Source organism: Oryctolagus cuniculus, chromosome 7 (assembly GCF_051225735.1).
Source record: "Oryctolagus cuniculus isolate XC-2025 breed Fujian yellow rabbit chromosome 7, ASM5122573v1, whole genome shotgun sequence".
Classification (NCBI taxonomy): Eukaryota; Metazoa; Chordata; class Mammalia; order Lagomorpha; family Leporidae; genus Oryctolagus; species Oryctolagus cuniculus.
The window spans coordinates 50,080,026-50,099,020 of NC_142873.1; the positions used below are offsets into that span (position 1 = coordinate 50,080,026).

General features: G+C 52.9%; 2 protein-coding genes across 3 annotated transcripts; both read right to left on the bottom strand.

The window, feature by feature from the left end:
- Positions 1 to 1,457: 1,457 nt before the first annotated feature.
- BCL9 (BCL9 transcription coactivator) lies at positions 1,458 to 17,039 on the bottom strand. 2 transcript variants are annotated; one of them, XM_089300067.1, is made up of 7 exons: positions 16,906 to 17,039; positions 15,839 to 15,933; positions 14,245 to 14,434; positions 12,597 to 12,696; positions 6,087 to 8,328; positions 4,629 to 4,889; positions 1,458 to 3,829 (listed from the first exon to the last, which is right to left on the bottom strand). In XM_089300067.1, the coding sequence occupies exons 1-7, from the start codon at positions 16,956 to 16,958 to the stop codon at positions 2,712 to 2,714; spliced, it is 4,059 nt and encodes a 1,352-aa protein (XP_089156193.1). In that variant the 5' UTR covers positions 16,959 to 17,039; the 3' UTR covers positions 1,458 to 2,711. The 2 variants fall into 2 exon arrangements, with proteins under 2 accessions (XP_089156193.1, XP_051714701.1); XM_051858741.3 differs by having other exon boundaries at positions 15,617 to 15,933.
- On the bottom strand, positions 7,869 to 17,206 carry LOC138850554 (uncharacterized). Its single transcript, XM_089300068.1, has 5 exons — positions 16,906 to 17,206; positions 15,617 to 15,933; positions 14,245 to 14,434; positions 12,597 to 12,696; positions 7,869 to 8,328 (listed from the first exon to the last, which is right to left on the bottom strand). The coding sequence occupies exon 1, from the start codon at positions 17,204 to 17,206 to the stop codon at positions 17,000 to 17,002; it is 207 nt and encodes a 68-aa protein (XP_089156194.1). The 3' UTR covers positions 7,869 to 8,328; positions 12,597 to 12,696; positions 14,245 to 14,434; positions 15,617 to 15,933; positions 16,906 to 16,999.
- Positions 17,207 to 18,995: the final 1,789 nt, after the last annotated feature.

The following is an 18,995-nucleotide window of genomic DNA, read 5'->3' on the forward strand; positions in this document are numbered from 1 at the left end:
CAGGTGGGCGGCTGGCTCAAGGTGCTGCCTGTCTGCTGCAGGCCTCTGTGGGTTCCTGCTCTGAACCCCTTTCTGGTCTGATTCCCTGCCTGGGAGAGCAGCCATGGGGCCAGCAGCACTGTTAGGTGGAGTGGAGCTGCCCAGGAAGCCAGTGGACAAATGCTGGGGTCCCTACCTTTCTTCCAGGCTCCCATCTCACGCTCCCCAGGGTTGGCGGTTACTCTGTTCTATGTAACCCAAACCCAGAAACCTAGGATTATGGCTAAATTCCTGAAACAAAACCTTCACTATACTATCCTAGCTTCTCCACAACGCAAACTTTTCACCAACTAGCCGCAAAAGAATGGCGAGGGGTGGGGGTGGGAGCTTTCTAGTGTTTAGGGAAAAATGGAAATAAAAGTATGTGTTTTGCTGCACAGTCATTTTAAATCCTTGTGACTGTTCCATAATACATATTTTTCATGTATTGTAGCAATTTTTTTGCAAATTTTTTGCACTGAAACAAACTCATGTTTTTAATTGCATCTCTCCACGAACTTTTTGAAGCCCCTCATGGAGCTGAGTCAGAAACCTTAACCTTGCCAGTGAGAAGACCACCACCAGTCAGCCACACGCAGGGGGAGGAGCTCCAGTGCTCAGCGCCACGCTTTCTCGCTCTCCAAGGCGCTTGTGTGACTGCTGCTAATGGCAGAGGAGGGAACAACCCTCACAGAACAGTCGTCGGAGAGCAACATTCACAGGCAAAACTCCAGACTGTGAAACACCAGCAGGGCCCAATTTGTCCAAGTTTGTCTGCCAGTGACTGCACCTGCTGTTCCTGCTTAGATTCTCTCACCTGAGGACAACCATGCACACAGCTAAAAACGCCTAAACTCAAAGAAATCCACACACCAAAGTTAACTACAGACACCCAGCAGCGAGCCCCTTGCACACACACACACACACACACACACACACACAGCTGTGCTGAAGGCATGTGGGCTGGGGCGTATTCTGCGCACAGGCAGCGCCCGGCTGAGAGGTGACAGAGCAGGCAGGGAAGGCACAGGCAGGCTGCAGCAACCCAGGGACCGTGAGCACTCGCGCCTTGCAAGTAGAGCCAAAACAGCTCACCTTAGGAAGACGCAGGGACATCTCCTAGCTTGGCCAAGTGACTAAAAATACACCTCTGGCCTCCTGGATCCCTTGCTGCCCCTAAATCAGTTCTTATGAAAATTCCTAATGAAGACCATCAGTTACTCTGTGGCCCAGTTCAGATCTGGGGACCAGGGTTGGGGCTGCTCTAGACACACAGATGGTGTGTGACTAAGGGACACGCTTCACGCAAGGCCCTTTCCCACACTTTCCTGGTCGCCCTACTGACCAGGGCGCAGACCCGGCGCTCCTGGGGCGCCCGGCAGCCAGTATGCTCTGTCAGGAACCCACAGGAGACCAAATGAACAGAGACGGCAGTGCAGTTTTGTAAGAAACAATATATTTCATTTTTCTGACACCACAGCTCTGGCGAGTGGTTTTGTACCAAATTTAATGGAGGTTACACAGAACGTTTTACGCACGGGAGGGGGAGGAGAGGGAAGGAACCACAAAATTTGAAACAGAAAAACAAAATCCTGGATAGCTTTTAGCATCTGTTCCACTCCCACATTAATAAAATTCACTTGGGAAGTCCTAATAAAAGGAGAACGGAACACAAGGTGGGCAGGGAAGAGCATGTTGGGGGCCAGACTACGGGGCAGAGAGGAGCAGACAGCATCCCAAGGCCAGCCCTGGCCCTGCCGCAGCCGGGACGCCCGCCGGCCGGCGCGGGAGGCGAGCCTTCGCGAGATTTACTTCCCCGGAAAAACACGATGTAGTGCAGCTGCCGAAGGGAGACGGAGGGCGGGGAGGCGGGGGCGCAGTGGGAGGGGGCACGCGGGAAGGAAACACACTTGACCGAAGGGCAGATGGGTCGGGGGCGGGAGGGCACACAAGAGAGAAGTGTCACGGCGGGTGTGTCCACTGCGGGAGACGGGCGGTGCTGAAGAGCACTTGAACTGAAAACCCAACGTCCTAAACTTCGTTATTTTTAAAAAGAAAAGCTCCCCCCTCCCCCCACCCCTCGCTGAACTTAGTTCCTTTTTTTGTGCTTTTCATTAATACTCTGCTCTGAGGTCGTAGTTTGGTTTTACTATACACTGGAGTTGAAAGAAAATAGTCCAAAGGTCTGAAGATGGATTCTCCACCTAAAGGAAACAGCGCAGCACCGCCGTTCCCCTCCTGCCCCACGGCCAAACGTCTCTGCTAAAATCCCTTTTACAATATAGTACAGTACACCAAAAAAAACCAAAAAACAAAAAAACAGAAAAACAAAAAGCCCAAATCAAAAACACAAAAAGAATCCTGGGAGAAGCCAGTCCAGAGGACGTAAACATACAGAGAACGGTGCAACACGTGACCGATGGCGATTCTCAAAGCACGGCTACAATTCCCAAGAGGAGGTGCCATCATGGGATACCCAAGTCCACAAAAATAATTCTTTAAAAATAAATCTTAAAAAAAAACACACCTGTTGATTAAATGAATAATTTGTTTTCAGGTAAATCCATACATTCTCGAGCTCCCCCCTCCCCCGAAGCAGCCCCCTGGGTCTCTGCTCGCCTATTGCATGACCAATAGTAGGGGCTCCTGGAATCTCATCTTGACAAGGGTCGGCAACATCCAATCGTAGCAGCTTAAAACATCATGTTTCCTGGGTTGCCAGGTCCTTGGCTAAATCCACCCATGCCCACGTCAGCAGCCATGCCCCGGGGCCTCATCTGGGGAGGGATCATGATGTTCTGTTGGGGTCCCATCATGCCCTGCATGGACATCATCATGCCTGGAGAGCCCACAGGCCCGGGATGGGTGTAGAGCCCAGCGGGCCCCCGATCCTTGCCAGGAATCATGCCCACGGCAGCAGCTGGATTGCTCATCAGGGTGGGCTGGCCGGGCATTGTAGATTGTGCTGGTGACATCATCCGATGGTGAGGTCCCATCATGCCTTGCTGGAGAAAGGCTGGTGGTCTCATTGGGTTGTGGCCCGGCATGGACGGAGCGGTACCAAGAGGGATGTCTGGAGTTCCCACTGGCCCTGGCCCTCCCATGCCAGGTAACGCGAGTCCCATTCTGGGGGCCTGTTCGCCCATCATCCCCTGCATGTGCGAAAACCCAGGTCCAGGACCCTGGGGCTGTTTGCGGCCCGGAACTTCCCCCCGAGGGAAATACTGCAGTGTCTGGCTGGGCTTCTCCGATGGAATAATGCGGGACAGGTCGAACTCGGGTATGCCGGTGGCTCCAGGGCGGATGACCTCCTGCAGATCCGGGTCTGTAAACACGGAAGGCATGCTGTTCCCCAGGACGGTGAAGGAGTCAGGACCGCCTGGGCCTCCAGGCTTGCAAAGTGCTGCATCTGCTGAACTTTGGGGCAGGTTGCTGGGGCGGCCGAGGGGGCCTTCTCCTGGGAAGCCCATGCCTCCTGGGAAGTTGCCCTGCCCTCCGCTGGGGCCGTTGTGAGGAAAGGGAACCTGCTGTGGAGGAGACTGTACTGGAGGGAAGCCCTGGGGGAAACCCATCCGTCCTTGAGGTACCATCGGAGGCTCCTGGGATCCATGCCCCATGATAGGATTGTGTGACATCAAGCCAGGCCCCATGGGGACCCCGTGAGGAGGTATGCTGGGTCCCATGGCATTTGGAGAGGGCATCTGATTGGAGTGAGAAAGCGGCTGGGTCATTCCCATTGGGCTGAGAGTTGGCATCGGAACCACGGGGTTTGGACCTGAAATTCGAGGATTCTGTGTGTTAATGCCCATTCCTAGAAAAACAAAGACACCAAAAGAAACAACTTAACCGAAAAGTAACTCAGAAACACTACAATGATCAAATTAATAAAAAATGACTGTGTCTTTAAACATGACACCCAAGGCTTGCCATCAGTAAGCCTGTGAGACATCTGGCAGCACACAAACCAACAGCTGGGCGAGACAGAAACCAAACAGGCCTTTTCTCAAACGGAGTGGGCACTGTGGTACACTGGCACCCCCTATCAGAGTGCCAGTTCAAGACCTGGCTATTCTGCCTCACATCCAGCTCCACTCATGCACCTGGGAAGGCAGCGGAAGTCGGCCTGACTACATAGGCCCCTGCACCCACGCGGGAGACCCAGATGGAGCTCCTGGCTCCTGGCTCCTGGCTTCAGCCTGGCTCAGTCCTGGCTGTTGCAGCCATTTGAGAAGTAACCCAGTGGATGGAAGATCTCTCTCTCTAACTCTGCCTTCCAAAAGAATATATCTTTTTTAAAAAGGAAAAAAAGAAAGGAAGGAAGGAGGGAAAAGAAACTGCTTTCAGTATTGCTATAACAAGACCAAAAAAGAAACAAACAAAAGCCACCCAGGTAGCCAGATGCATCAGAATTTTCTTTTTAAACAAACACACAGTTCATAAAACATCCCTCTAGTCAAGCACTTTAACTCTGAAGTCCTGAAACTAATTTGCATGGTGCATTTTTCAACTTGAACTTCCACCTATTTAGGACTGCAGCCACTGAGAATGCACCTGGAGAAGCTCTCTTTCATTTAGCACCAATCTGCATCTTCTCGTCCTGGCTCTCTTACCCGGCATATTATTCATTGATGGCAAGTTGGGGGAACGAGCTGGAGGGGAGTCGTCATCTGAGCTGGCCACGGTCTTGATGGCATCGTGGTATAACGGGGTGGAACTGGGCATTGCAAACTTGGACATTCGAGACATCATAATAGACAGTGGGTTCTGGGAGAGGGTTGGCTCTGGAGGCATGGTGTAGGGTGTGCTGGAGGGAAGACTTCCGGGGATGTTCACAGAGGCAGGCTGGCTGGCTGTAGGAGGCGGCGGGCCACCTAAACAAAAAATGAGCAGGGAATTAGATTCCTCTTGAAGGCTATCGGGCCCTATGATTATGAACCGGCAAGGCCAGGAGACAGGTGAATAGGGTAGTGTTATTGGAGCCAGGACACGAGCCATCAATCTTGTAGTCAAGCTCTGCGTGTGCACACAAGGCAACGCCATGTGACACGGAGGTGACAGGGCAGCAGATGTGCAGACAAACACGCCGGGAATGCATTAGAAATATCAGTTCAAGCCTGGGGGAAACACAGTTTACAACCATTGCACTGAAAAGAACGTGAAAAAAGTGGATCTCTTTTCCCCTGCCAATCACAATTTAGAATTCACCTCGAGTGTTAGCATGCCTGGAAGCCAGTCTACTGATCCAACCCCAGGTACTAACCACGTCACCCTACAGCATTCTTGATGAATTTCCACAAGCAAGACATTTGCACTCAAAAGGGCTGAGGGGGCTCCTCCAGCACACTGCTCCGTGAGCTGCCACCCAACAGAGAGGCATTTCAGCTTGGCAGGATAAATCTCCCGTCTCACTCTGATTTTAGTCGTTCTCAAGTGGAGACGGCACTAACCTAGTATTTACCCCTTGTTGCTACTCCCATTGACCACCTCTGGTCTCATTCACAAAACCACCATCATCAGCGAGAGGCTCTCCGCAGAAGAAAACACTGAGAGATGGCAGCGGACCTGTGAGAAGCGCGATCCCCAGGAAGGGCTGCCACGCGCTGAGGCCAACGTGCGTTTACGAGACCATGCAAATCACGCAGCGCCCGCCTCCCCTCTCTTTGCTCAGCACTCTACTCAGGATCTCCCGACCTGAGGGTGGCCCCTTGGAACAGGCAGGTCCAGCATTTGAAGAGGCCACATTTATCCACCGTTAAGACATCTTATTTCACCAGCATATGTCCACCGCACAAATGAAAACTATTCTGTGAACTGACATGTTTCCCACCTCCCCTCCTCCTTTCAATAGTCCCACCTGACATACGCATTCTCTGCCAGGTATGGACACTTGTGCATAAGCCCATGGAAGTGCCAACTATGCACCTTGCCACAAAGACGTCCATTTCAGCAAAGGCCGCCGTCTCCAGCTACGTGATTGCGCTACGACACCCATTTTCCTAAAGTAACCAAATCAGGCTCTCGCAGTCCCCAGCGACAAGGGCCGACTAAAAGGACGCAGACATACTGACCTGACTCAACATTTCCCAGCATGGCTGGCGAGGCCATGGTGAGCGGAGCCTTATGGTTCGGAGGGATGCCGGGACTCTGCAGGGGAGGTTTCGGAGAGGAAGTCCACCCAGGCGATGGGGCAGGAAGTGATGGAGACTTGAGGTGGACAGGTGAAGCAGCAGCAGACCCCAAGACAGGGGGGGACTTAATGGAAGCAGCGGCAGCTGGGCCCGCCAGCATGCCTGCCAGCTGCGATGGAGTCTGGGGGGACTTGAGGTTCCCCGAGGGTGAGCCCAACATTGGTGACTGGACTTGATGCATTGTGGGAGATTTCAGAGGGTTCATGCCCGGGGAGTGCACCTGGCTGCCTGGCACAGATATATCCAAGGGCTTCCGCCCCAGGCCGCGCTGAACTGGAGGAGCTGTGTTGAGGCTAGTGGGGTTACTGGAAGGGTTGAGAGGTAGTGGTGGCATGTGACTGAGCCGGCTGTTAGTCCTTTGGTCGGGCCCAATTGGTTCTCTGAGATTCCGCAAGCCACTGTTGCCGCCTGGACCCTGAGACATGGGAAGGAACGGCCTGGGGCCCATGCCGTAGTCCTGCTGAGGGTGCTCCCCGAAGGGCAGAGGCACCATCTTCTGCTGCGCGGGCAGCACGTCCGAGCCCCCAGGGCGCAGCTTCAGCATCTCCTCCGGGCCCGCCGCGGCCTCTCTCATCTTCTGAGGTATCATCTGAGAGTTGGATCCCATGCTGACACTGAGGTTCACGTCTCCCTTCATCCCCCCAGGAACCATCCCGAACTCCAGGTCCCGGCCAGGGCCTATTTGCGGAGGCATGCCCTTCGGGAAGTCGCCCCTGGAAGGACTCAGAGGGCCCTCGACTGGGATTCGAGGGAAGATGGGATTGCTCGCAGGCTCCATGTGGCGCTGGGAGCCCGGGAGCATCCTGTTCATCTCCAGGCTGGGCCTGATGCCCTCCATGCTCATGCCCGGGGGCAGGCCCAGCTGCTTCTCTGCCAGCTGCTGCTGAAACATCTCTTCTGACAACCCTTGGGGGTTTGGGAAGCGCTCCCCTCGGCCGGGCCCACTGAAGACGCCCTGGCCAGCAGGGAAGTTGCGACCATCTGGGATTTTTGGCACATCGTCTGGCCAACTGACTCCAGAGAGACCTGGTCTCGAAGCCGGGTTGGGGACATTCGGCCCTTCCATGTCGGAGTTTATCATTCCTGCAAATCCGGGGAGGCGCATCTGGCTTCCGGGCATGTTGGGGTGGGGAGCCATGCCCCTCGGGGGCAAAGAATGGGAAATGTTGAGACCGTCAGAAAACGGCTCGGCGCCTCCGGGAGCCCAGCCCTCTCCAGGGGCCATCTGGTACGGAGGGGGCGGCCCTCGGACCACTCCCCGCGGCCCGTGCTGGTGGACCATCATGTCCTGGAGGGAGCACTGCTGGACAACCACTTGCTCCTGCTTCCTCCTCTTCTCTTCGTAGAACTCCTGCTGCAGCTTCAGCCACGCGATCTGCTCGGGAGTCATGTGGTCCAGGTGGTCGGGTCCTAGGGGCCCGGACTGGGAGTTCACAGAAGGCGGAACCATTTCATCTGGAGAAAAGGGCACATCTCTATGTCCTTGCGGGCCAAACGGAGCTCCCACGTCTGTCCGGGGCCCAGGTCCCTTACCTAGGCTTTGGGATTGAGCCATCATGGCCTGGATTGGCCCTTCGGGTTTTTTCTGAGGTCCATCTAATACCCCAGCATTCTGCTGGGGCCCCCCACTTTGTCCTCCTGCGAATTCTTTCTCATCGGGGAACAGCATCCGCTGGATGTCTCTGAGGGTTTGTAAGGAGCGCTCCCGGTGCTCCAGCTGCTCCTGAGACAGGCCGTCGGGGTTCTCTCCCAGCGTGGGGGGCTCGCCGCTGGACACCGGTGGAGGCGGGGCGGCTTTGGGATCTGCTGAAGAGCTATTGCTCCCTTGGGAGACAGGCGTCACTGCTCGATTGTTGGGCGTGGAGTTTGGCCCGGTACCGTCTGGGGGCAGTGGAGTAGAGCCGGCAGGACTGCCTACAGAAGGAATCAGTTTGTTTTCTACCCCAGGACTCTCCCGGTCCAGGGGCCGTGGGGGCGCGGCAGGCTTGGGTGCTGGTGCCGGAATGGGTGGAGTTGGCTGCAGTCTGGTGTTCTGGGAAGAATTCTGGTCCTGGTTGGCTGGAGCCGGGGGCTGCTGTGGGAGAGGCTTGGGATCATTCCGAAGGGCAGATATCTGTGTGTTCTAAGGAAAACAAGATGTTTGAGATCACTGGTGAATTGAGTGGAAGGGAATTAAAAGGGTAAGATACTCTGTAAAGGACTCCCCCATCACATCAGTCCAGGCTGATGTTTGCTGCAGAAATTTCTCATGCGCACCGCCACTCTAGATATGGATATTAGTTGGTTTTTTTTTTTTTTAAACTTTACTGTCAAATGACACTCTCTCTGGCTGAGGATTAGGTTTCAATAACTTTACAAGCATGCTGGGGAGAGCCACCCTGCCAAAGTGCACACATTTGAGTATCTATTTCGAGGAACTGGTTTGCTATCACTTGTCTGCGATGTGTTTCTGATTCAGGGACAGATTAGTTCCTTGGTATGTGAGAGGCTGCACCCAACACCTTTTTCTTCTCCCTGAAAGTACGGCTGGGTACGCAGCCATCCCGTGGTCCACGAGAAGCTCTGATGTCTCCAGCTAAACGACAAAGAGAGGCACCTGCAGCTTTGTGCTCCACCAGCCGGAGGCAGCGAGTTAGGCCGCTCCGTTCCAACGTCCCCTCTGGCTCGGTGACTACCGAGGTGCGGCCCTCCTTGAGTTTCCCAGGGGCCTGACTTCTCTGGTTTCTGTTTTCAGTTCATGATCAGAGATTCTGTATTTGATAAGAGTTTGGACATTAACGGCAGTAAGGTAACCCATAGGCAGGAAGCGTCTGCGGAGAACTGAGGCTATCTAGTTCAGGGTGTCTCCTGATCTGTTCTTTCCAATAAGACAGCAGACTGCCATTCTGAACAGGTTGGACAACTGCCTTACTATTATTTATTAAGCACACTGTGATACACAGTCCTGGGTAAAAGCACACTTGCTATGACAGGTGCTGCAGACATAGGCAGCGTCTGGACACACCGCGTCCCGGGTCTTGACCTTGGCTCTGCTGAGACTTTGGAGAGCACTTTAGAACAGACGGCCAGGCTCCCCCGTCGCTGAGGCTCTCACCAGCCTCCAGTGAGCACCCTGATCCCTTTCGGTGTTCCTTTGCTCCTACTTGTTCACTTACTCCACTGGGTCTCTATTCCTAAACCTGCCGCTGTTGCTCACCTCCCCAGCGACTTCCTGCAATGCTTACTTGTGTGCAGACCTGCACAAATCATTATGTGTATTTGTGGACATGAATAGTTCATGTTATATACTCATAAAACACCTCATTATACATAAATATATGTAAATGTTCCAGCTGGGGACACCCGTGCACACTCGTCTGTCGGTACGGATTTCTGCGGGTAGGACTGGCTGAACCCATGACTCTGGACATTCACAGGTGTATTCCAGGGCCTGGAGCTGCGTCGAGGTAGGTTAGGCCTCTGCCTGCAGTGCCAACATCCCGTATGGGCACCGGTTCTAGTCTCGGCCGCTCCTCTTCCGATTCAGCTCTCTGCTATGGCCTGGGAAAGCAGTAGAAGATGGCCCAAGTGCTTGGGCCCCTGCACCCATGTGGGAGACCCGGAAGAAGCTCCTGGCTCCTGGCTCCGGGCCAAACTTCACATCAGCCCAGCTCCAGATGTTTCAGCAATTTGGGAAGTGAACCAGTGGATGGAAGAACTCTCTCCCTCTCTCTCTCTCTCTCTCTCTCTCCTTCTGTCTGTAACTCTACCTCTCAAATAAATATACATTTATTTATTTATTTATTTATTAACAGGCAGAGTGGATAGTGAGAGAGACAGAGAGAAAGGTCTTCCTTTTGCCGTTGGTTCACCCTCCAATGGCCGCCACGGCTGGCGCGCTGCGGCCGGCGCACCACGCTGATCCGATGGCAGGAGCCAGGTGCTTCTCCTGGTCTCCCATGGGGTGCAGGGCCCAAGCACTTGGGCCATCCTGCACTGCACTCCCGGGCCACAGCAGAGAGCTGGCCTGGAAGAGGGGCAACCGGGACAGAATCCGGCGCCCCGACCGGGACTAGAACCCGGTGTGCCAGCGCCGCTAGGTGGAGGATTAGCCTATTGAGCCACGGCGCCGGCAAATATACCTTTATTTAAAAAAAAAGTGTATCCTAGGAATCAGCTCTATTGCTTAGTAGATTACGCTGCTGGTTGTGATGCCAGCATCTGATATTACAGCCTGGATTCGAGTCCAGGCTGTGCCACTCCAATCCAGCTCCCTGCTAAGCCAGGGGAAAGCAGCAGAACATAGCCCAAGTGCTTTGCCCCTGCTACCCACATGGCAGACCCAGATGGAGTTCCAGGCTCCTGGTTTTGGCCTGGACCAGCCCCAGTTGTTATGGCCATTTGAGAAGTGAATCACTATCTCTCCTTTCTCTGTCACTCTGCCTTTCAAACACAAATAAATAATTTTTTTGAAAACAGTATATCCGAGTCTGCTTCTGAACTGGAGTATGGAGGTCACCCTAATTTTCCTTTTAGTGCCACTTTAAGTATGGTTTTGTTAGTCAGGTTTTGTGGGTCTGATGCAGTGGGTATTGATTTCATATAAGGTAACCATGATAGAAGAAACTGTTTAGTGCCACCCTTTCCATTTCAGATGTGGAGCGATGGATTACTTTCAATTCCCTTCTTAATTCCTTTTCTGATTTCCTTTCGGTATTAGAGAAGATGGAGGTGATAACTGTATTAAGAACTGTCACTAAATCAATGAGAGGTTGGTTTGTGTTGCAACGTGCCCTGTGCATTCCAGGACAATCAGTGGTTTAAATACAATTATATCCATCCTCTACCCCTGAGTAGTGCAGATGTGTGGGGAATGTGAAATTCTTTTTCTAGGTCCAGCACAGCCCAAGCTCTGTGAAGCCACAGAGATGCACACGGATGCCATCTGTTTGATCGTGAGTTGTTACTTTGTTCACGTATCGCTACTTAACTTCTTCCATGTTTAAGATTCATCCCAGTTTTAGATTTTATGCTCTTGAGAAGAAAGGACTGTGCCACAGCATTGCGTGCACTGGACTGATAATGCTCCACGCAGGAAAAAGCTTCCGGTTCAGTTTGGGGAACTACATGCATTAAGTAATCATTGTCTGCTTTTCTGAAGTAGTTTATAGTAGCTGCTTAAGATCCAGATAGGAAACAGAATAATATTAATGATCATTTTTGAAATATGAAGCAATGCAAAGCATTCAACAGCCCTCTCACTTTGGGATAAGAATCACTCTGAAAGTCACTGAGACTAATTATGGTATTATCATCATATACTCTAAGACTGTAATTTCAGTTATCACTTTTTTCTCTGTTCTCTAACTATATATTGATTTGAAAGGCAGAGTTGAGAGAGAGGGAGAGGTAGAGAAACACAAAGAGAGAGAGATATCTCCCATCTGCTGGTTCATTCCCTAATGCTGCAGTGGCCGGGGCTGGGCCATGTCAAAGCCAGAAGCCAGAAGCTTCCTCCAGGTCTCCCAAGTGGATGCGGGGGCCCAAGCACTTGGGCCACCTTCTGCTGCTTTCCCAGACACATTAGTGTGGAGCAGCTGGGACTCCACAAACAGCGCCCGTATGGGCTGCCAGCATTGCAGGAGGCAGCTTAATCCCCTGTGCCACAATGCTGGCCCTTTCTGTTCTTCAACTAACTTGAGAGTGCTAATTATTATATATATATATATATATATATACACACACACACATATATATATATATTTTTTTTTTTGACAGGCAGAGTGGACAGTGAGAGAGAGAGAGAGAGAGAGAAAGGTCTTCCTTTGCCGTTGGTTCACCCTCCAATGGCCGGCGCACCGCACTGATCCCATGGCAGGAGCCAGGTACTTCTCCGGGTCTCCCATGGAGTGCAGGGCCCAAGCACTTGGGCCATCCTCCACTGCATTTCCCGGGCCATAGCAGAGGGCTGGCCTGGAAGAGGGGTAACCGGGACAGAATCTGGCGCCCCGACCGGGACTAGAACCCGGTGTGCTGGCGCCGCAAGGCAGAGGATTAGCCTAGTGAGCCGCGGCGCCGGCAATTATTATATATTTTTAAACTGTTCTGTCCTTAAGGTCTGAACTTGGGTTCTCCCAGAGACAGTTACATGGAGGCAACACAAAAATATCTGAAAAACTCGTTTATTTTGCATCATCTTCTCCCTGGTGAGTCATCAATCTACGACCATCCAGGATGAAAAGGCTGGTTGGTGCGGTATTCCTAAAACCCCAGAATGCCAGAATTGGGTTCAGTGCCCAGAAGGCAGCTCCTCTCAGTAAGACTCTGAGAAGCTCACCGCCTGCCCCTGCAGTCGCCGCGGAACCCTCCCGCCGGAACCCTCCCGCCAGAACCCTGTTCTGAGTGACATACCAGAGGGGCTGTGCTTCTCTCTGTCTTGCTGTTGGAAATGTTCTGGATGTGAAAGGAGACGATGGTTTCAACCTGGCCCTTCAGCACGGCTTCTGCAGCTCTGCAGCGGGGGTGGGGGTGGGGGATGAGAGAGAAAAAAAGAAACACACACTGAGGCTTCTGGTCTACCAACCCAAATTTCCCTGACAGAGCTCAGAAGGGAGGGAGAGGAGTAGCACAAAGAACATCAGAAATGCTGCAGGAGAAGGAATCTGGAGAAACTCCTATCAGTATTTCTGTTTATCATTAACATCAAACTTCTAAAATTAGAAAACAGCCATCAGCCAATCCCCAAAGAGACATTAAGAGACAAAGAACGAAAATCACAATTTTTTCCTCAAACCAATCCACTGTCGTGGGTGTCTTCCAGAGTATCCTAGAAAACAGTTCAAAATCTTCCAACACCTACTGACAGCTTAAGGCTGTCAAGACTCACTTTTTACCTTAACTAAAAACAAAAATCTTAAAGTGAAAAAAAATCAGAAACCCAAGTCTGACAAATAGAATCCATTGTTCATCTATCCACTAACAACAGAATTCACAGTAGCTATCTCTGTGAATCCTAGGGACTTTTTTTAGTGACATTTTCTAATTATTCTAGAGTGGACATACTTGCGCAATGTAAAAAAGAATCATTGAGGCTGGCACTGTGGCATAGTGGGTAAAGCCGCCGCCTGCAGTGCAGCATCCCATATGGGTGCTGGTTCAAGTCCCGGCTGCTCCACTTCCAATCCAGCTCTCTGCTATGGCCTGGGGAAGCAGTAGAAGATGGCCCAAGTGCTTGGGCCCCTGTATCCACTTGGGAGACCTGGAGGAAGCTCCTGGCTCCTGGCTTCGGATTGGCGCAGCTCCGACCATTGTGGCCAGCTGACAGAAGACCTTTCTCTCTCTCTCCTTCTCCTTCTCTCTCTGTGTAATTCTTTCAATAAATAAACCTTTAAAAAAATTCGTAAGTAGCTCATGGAAGTATGTTCATGCAACACCAACTCTTCTGTGTTTAGAAAAGGTAAACGTGGCCGGCGCCGCGGCTCACTAGGCTAATCCTCCGCCTAGCGGCGCCGGCACACCGGGTTCTAGTCCCGGTCGGGGCGCTGGATTCTGTCCCGGTTGCCCCTCTTCCAGGCCAGCCCTCTGCTGTGGCCAGGGAGTGCAGTGGAGGATGGCCCAGGTGCTTGGGCCCTGCACCCCATGGGAGACCAGGAAAAGCACCTGGCTCCTGGCTCCTGCCATCGGATCAGCGCGGTGCGCCGGCCGCAGCGCGCCGGCCGCGGCGGCCATTGGAGGGTGAACCAATGGCAAAGGAAGACCTTTCTCTCTGTCTCTCTCTCTCACTGTCCACTCTGCCTGTCAAAAAAAAAAAAAAAAAAAGAAAAGAAAAGAAAAGGTAAACGTGTGTTTGTACAAGCACAAAAAAGTTCTGAAAGGAAGGTGGGCAAGCAGCTGTCAGTGGCTGCCTCTGGGGCGTGGGACTGGCGATGCTTACATTTTATGTCCCCTCGTTCTGTGCTGCAACTTTCAGAGATGATAATACGCAGGTGTAAAGAAGAGGTGAGTCTGGGATGGGATGAGAACTCCGGTCCCCAACAGCAAGACCCAACCAGCAACTTACTTATTGGCCATCTCAGTAGAAAACACATACACCACTTTGGCCGGGGTCTTCTGAGCAGGTGTAGGCTCTGGGGCAGCAGTTTGGCCGTGAGAAGGGGTGGAAGACCTGGGAGCCGTAGCAGCCGATGGGGTCATCGAGTGGGGTGTGTGCTGGGCCTCCTGGGGCTTGATGTGGTCAGCAGAATTACATTCTGAAAGCATGAGAAGACTCATCATCATAGAAAGAACACTTCCTGTCATCTGCCAGCATTAGAGCATCACAACATAAACCCCCGAGAGTTTCAAGGAGAAAGCAAGCACCGTACTAAGAGGAAATCATCTCCTCTACCCCGGAACTTCAAATACTGTTCTTAGTCTCCCTAATTCCAAAGCATGCTTCTCCCACCACCTCACTTCTCTAACTTTTGTCCATCCTTAAAATCATTAAACGTCCCTCCTTCCTGGAAAGCCCCCGGGCCCCCTGGCCCTGACTGCACGCTCCCGCTACCTGAGCTCACTGCCCCCAACCTCCCGCACTTCATCATCTCAGGTTCCACGGTAACGGCTTAGTCGTCACCGAGGTCTGCACACTCTCAAACCCTTGAGGAGAGCCCCTGTTCGGCTGACCACGGCACCCTCGGCCCCCAGCACCGTGCTGGCACTCACAACAGACCTCCAAAGCCCCTGAGCAAGGGTAGGGGAGGCTATTCAGGCTTTTACTTCTAATTTGGGCCCAGGAGTCCTCTCCCATTCCTCGAATACTAACTCCACACTCTGGATTGTTGCTCTTATACGAGGAGGCTAAAAGGCGTAAAACCACAGCCACTGGTCCCACGTCCCACTGGGCTCACTCCATGCTGGTGCCTCTCAAATCTCTACCACACCTGGGCTACTCATTCGTGCCACAGGGAAATCAGCTGTGACAAATGTGAACCAGTGCCAGGGCCACCGGCTTCCTCGTGTGTCTACAAGTCTGCCAAAGTGGCCGCAGGGCACCAGACCCAGGCCTCGGAGGTTTACGCTGATGAGGAAGAGGAAGGGTGCAGAGGAACTGCTGCGGTGGAGACCATGGGCATAAAAGACCAGAGCTGCTGGCTCCGAACGGCAGTGCGAACAGCACGGAGGCCAGAAAGATGCAGACGAGCCAGCTGGGCCCGTAAAACAGCCTCCACAACCCCTAAAGCACAGGCAGCCTCAAGCCTGAGAGCCCTTCGACAGGGTAGTTCCAAGCTGGTAGAAAAATGAGAAGGAACTTCACCGTTAGCTGTGCGCCTCCCTCAGCCTGATCCCTGCTCTCCCCGCCTGGCTGCCTGCTCTGGCTCTCGGCAAATGCCAGAGGCCTTCCCTCAGGAATACCTACTGCCCTCGGAGTCTGAAAGAGCTTAGAGACATACCTTTCATGTCAGAGTCATCGTTTGGAGTCCCAGGATCTCTCTGATCAAAGGAGTCGGCGGAAATACTTCGCTCCCTTTTCCCCTTGCCCTTGGCACCACTTCCAGCCCCATTCTTCAGCCCCATGCTCCCACCTGGGCCAGGGAGTGCTTTAGGGGTATGGCCCCCACTCTTGGAGTCACAGGGGGATGGCTGGGATTGGCTGGCTGAGCCCCCCTGTTTACCCTGATTGGAGAATTTGGAATCCAGCTGGGGGTTTCCAGATGGGGACATCACTGTAGGGGGACGGACCATCACCTCCTGCTTTGACTTAGGGCTACTAGAAGAAACAAATAACAGAGGGAGATCAGACACCACATTCAGCTGGTCAGCACACGCCAGGGGGCAGCAGTTTCGCTGCAGGTCAAGGAGACCCCGAGGACTAACTAGCCACCCCCCCACCCCGTGTCCCCTCGGCCTTCCAGCCCTGCTCCTGTCTCAGGGCCACCAACAGAGGGAGGATGCAGCGGAGCGGCCTGCCAGGTCTCGGGAACCAGACGGCACCCGGGGACCCATCTCTGGGGCCTCTGTCAATAATGGACAACTGTTTCTATGTACTTAGAGAAGCGACTCTCACACCGGGCCTGGCTCAGAGTCAACACACAGGCGTCGTGAAGATCAAAACACTACCCACCCGCAGGCTGATGACAAGGAACAGCTGTAATGAGGGCCTCGCTTCCCTGCTGGAGAAGGCGAGCAGCCCCAGGAGGGCAGGAGGAAACCCCGCTGGTGACTGTCAGGTTAGGGAAATCCTCCCGGACACTAATCCCTCCCAACAAGCAGCACGACACCACAGCACACACCCCGCCTCGGCCCCGGGGCCCGAGGGAAAGACTCCTTGAAAATAAGGATTTCAGGAGATTTCAGGACTCTGGAACAGAAGAGCAAGCCGCTCAGTGGGAGTCGGGGCCGGCGTTCTCTTCTAGGACCTCGGGCCTCCCCGCCCCAGGCCTCGGCCCCTCAGCTGCCAAGCTCAGCCAACTGTCTTTAAGGTTCTTTTGTTTGTGCTTTGGCAAGGAGGGGGCCGAGGATGGGGAGAGGTCCGGGGACGATGGACCAAAAAAACATCGGAAACTCAAACGTAAGCCTTGACGATGCCACGGCCTGTTCACTACACCCTATTCCTGTTTGCTAATCTAGCGTCTCGTCCTTTCCAGTTTGAGTCTCATCTGCTTCTGATTCAACACCCTGCCCTGCCGGGAGTGGAACAGCCCCGAGGGGGCAGCAGGTGCAGGCCCTGGCCCTCACTTACCTCTGTGTGTTTCCTGATGGAGAGTTCCTCACTTTAGGGTTACTGGAATGCATTGATTGAAATCCTGAGCTTGCAGTCACAGTCAGGGACGGGCTCACCGAGTTCCTCTCGGGCTGCAGCAGAAACGGCTGCTGGGGGCAGGGCCAGGGGCCCACGGCTTGCCGGGTGCGTCCTTTAGCGCTGGCAACCTGTATGCCTTTTTCCTCTTGGTTTTTCTTTGCTGTGGAAATAGGTCCTTTCCCCTTGCAGTTCCAGCATTCTCTGGGTGTGTGCCTCCTGCTGCCAAAGGAAAATCTCGCATCTCCAGGGCACACTACGAGAAAAGCCACCCAGAAAGAGTCAGGGGCACAAACAGAGACCGAAAAAAAACACCAAACCCTTACAACAGGATCAAAGTGAGAGCACTAGCCAAATCTGAAAGCAGCGGCTTGGTCACTCCTCAGCCTCCACCAGGGCTAAAGGACAGGCTGATGGTCACATCTGGCCACAGGCTCTGGGGTGACTGAGACCTCCTGCCCTGCACACAGCCGCCCGACCATGCCCATGCAGCAGGCAGAGAACCAACGCTTGCCCCTTATGTCTGTCTGTTTCTGAATAGAAAAACCTTCCAAAACTGGTGTTTCTTTTCTTCAAGCCGATGCTTTGGAACCAGTGGCTACTGCAAATCCACAGCAGCTACCTGGTAGTCAGCTAGGATGGCAAACAATGGCGCTGAAATGTAACAAACACACACCGACTTCAAACCCGGAGGGAAATGAGGCTACACTCCGATAATTTGGGCCTCGGGGGTGGGGAGACATTAAAGGAGGTCCCTCTGAAATCCTGTATTGAGCCGATACCGAATACAATCAGTTCTGCCCCTCACTTCCATGATCTCTTTATTAGATTATGCCCAGCACCTGTCCTGTGCTCTCGCTGCGTAATGACAGGGACTGCAGGCATGGGTAAGCATAGGAATGGTCTATAATTTTGAAGGTAAAAGAACATCTTTGAAGGCTGAGATATTTTTGAGCCAATCTGCAAGGCTAATTTGAAGCATAAAGGTCAAGAAAATATTCCCAAACCTAGCCAGAGAACAAACGAGAAGGCCCTTCAAGTAAGGAAGCCTAGACTAGTACGGGGAAAACCAGGGTAACTTTGTCACCGCTCCCTCCTGGGGGATTCCAACATGGTGGTTTTTTTTTTTTCTTTCCTTCCTTCCTTTCTTTTCTTTCTTACCTTCCTCTTTCGTTTCTTTCCTTCCTTCCTTCCTTTCTCTCTCTCTCTCTCTCTCTCTAGGTTTGAAAGACAGACAGAAAGAGAGAGCCCCTACCTGCTGGTAAACTCCCCAAATGCCCTCAAGAGCCACCATTGAGCCAGGATGAAGCCAGGGCCCACACTCAAACTAGGTCTCCCACATGGGTAGCAGGGACCCAACTATTGGACACATCACTGCTGCCCCTCAGGGTACACATTAGCAGGAAGCTGGAGACAGGAGCCCAAACAGGATATTACCCCTAGGTACTCCAATATGGGTTATGAGCATCTTAACCACTAGGCTAAATGCCTACATACACACTCACCCCCCCAGCCCTGCCAATACATGGTTTTCTTTTTCTTTTTTTAAGACTTGCTTATTGATTTGAAAGAGTTACAGAGAGAGGGACAGACATCTTGCATCTGCTGCTTCATTCCCAAATGGCCACAATGGCCAGGGCTGGGCCAGGCCAAAGCCAGGAACAGGGGCCCAAACACTTGGGCCATCTCCCATTGCTTTCCCAGGCCATTAGCAGGGAGCTGGGTCAAAAGTGAGCAGCTGGGACATGAACCAGTGCCCACTGGAATGCTGGCATTGTGGGTGGCAGCTTTGTCCCCTGTGCTACAAGGTTGGCGCCAGTATGGTTTTCTTGTAACCACTATTCCCTCTCTGCTACCTCCTGATAGCAGTGTACAGGACTAAAGAAGTAGGATATCAGGTGCAGGATGAGTGGCTAAAGAATCAAAGGGAGGGAGTTGGTACCATGGCGCAGTAGGTTAATCCTCTGCCTGTGGCGCTAGCATCCCATATGAGTGCTGGTTCAAGACCCGGCTGCTCGGCGCCGTGGCTCAAT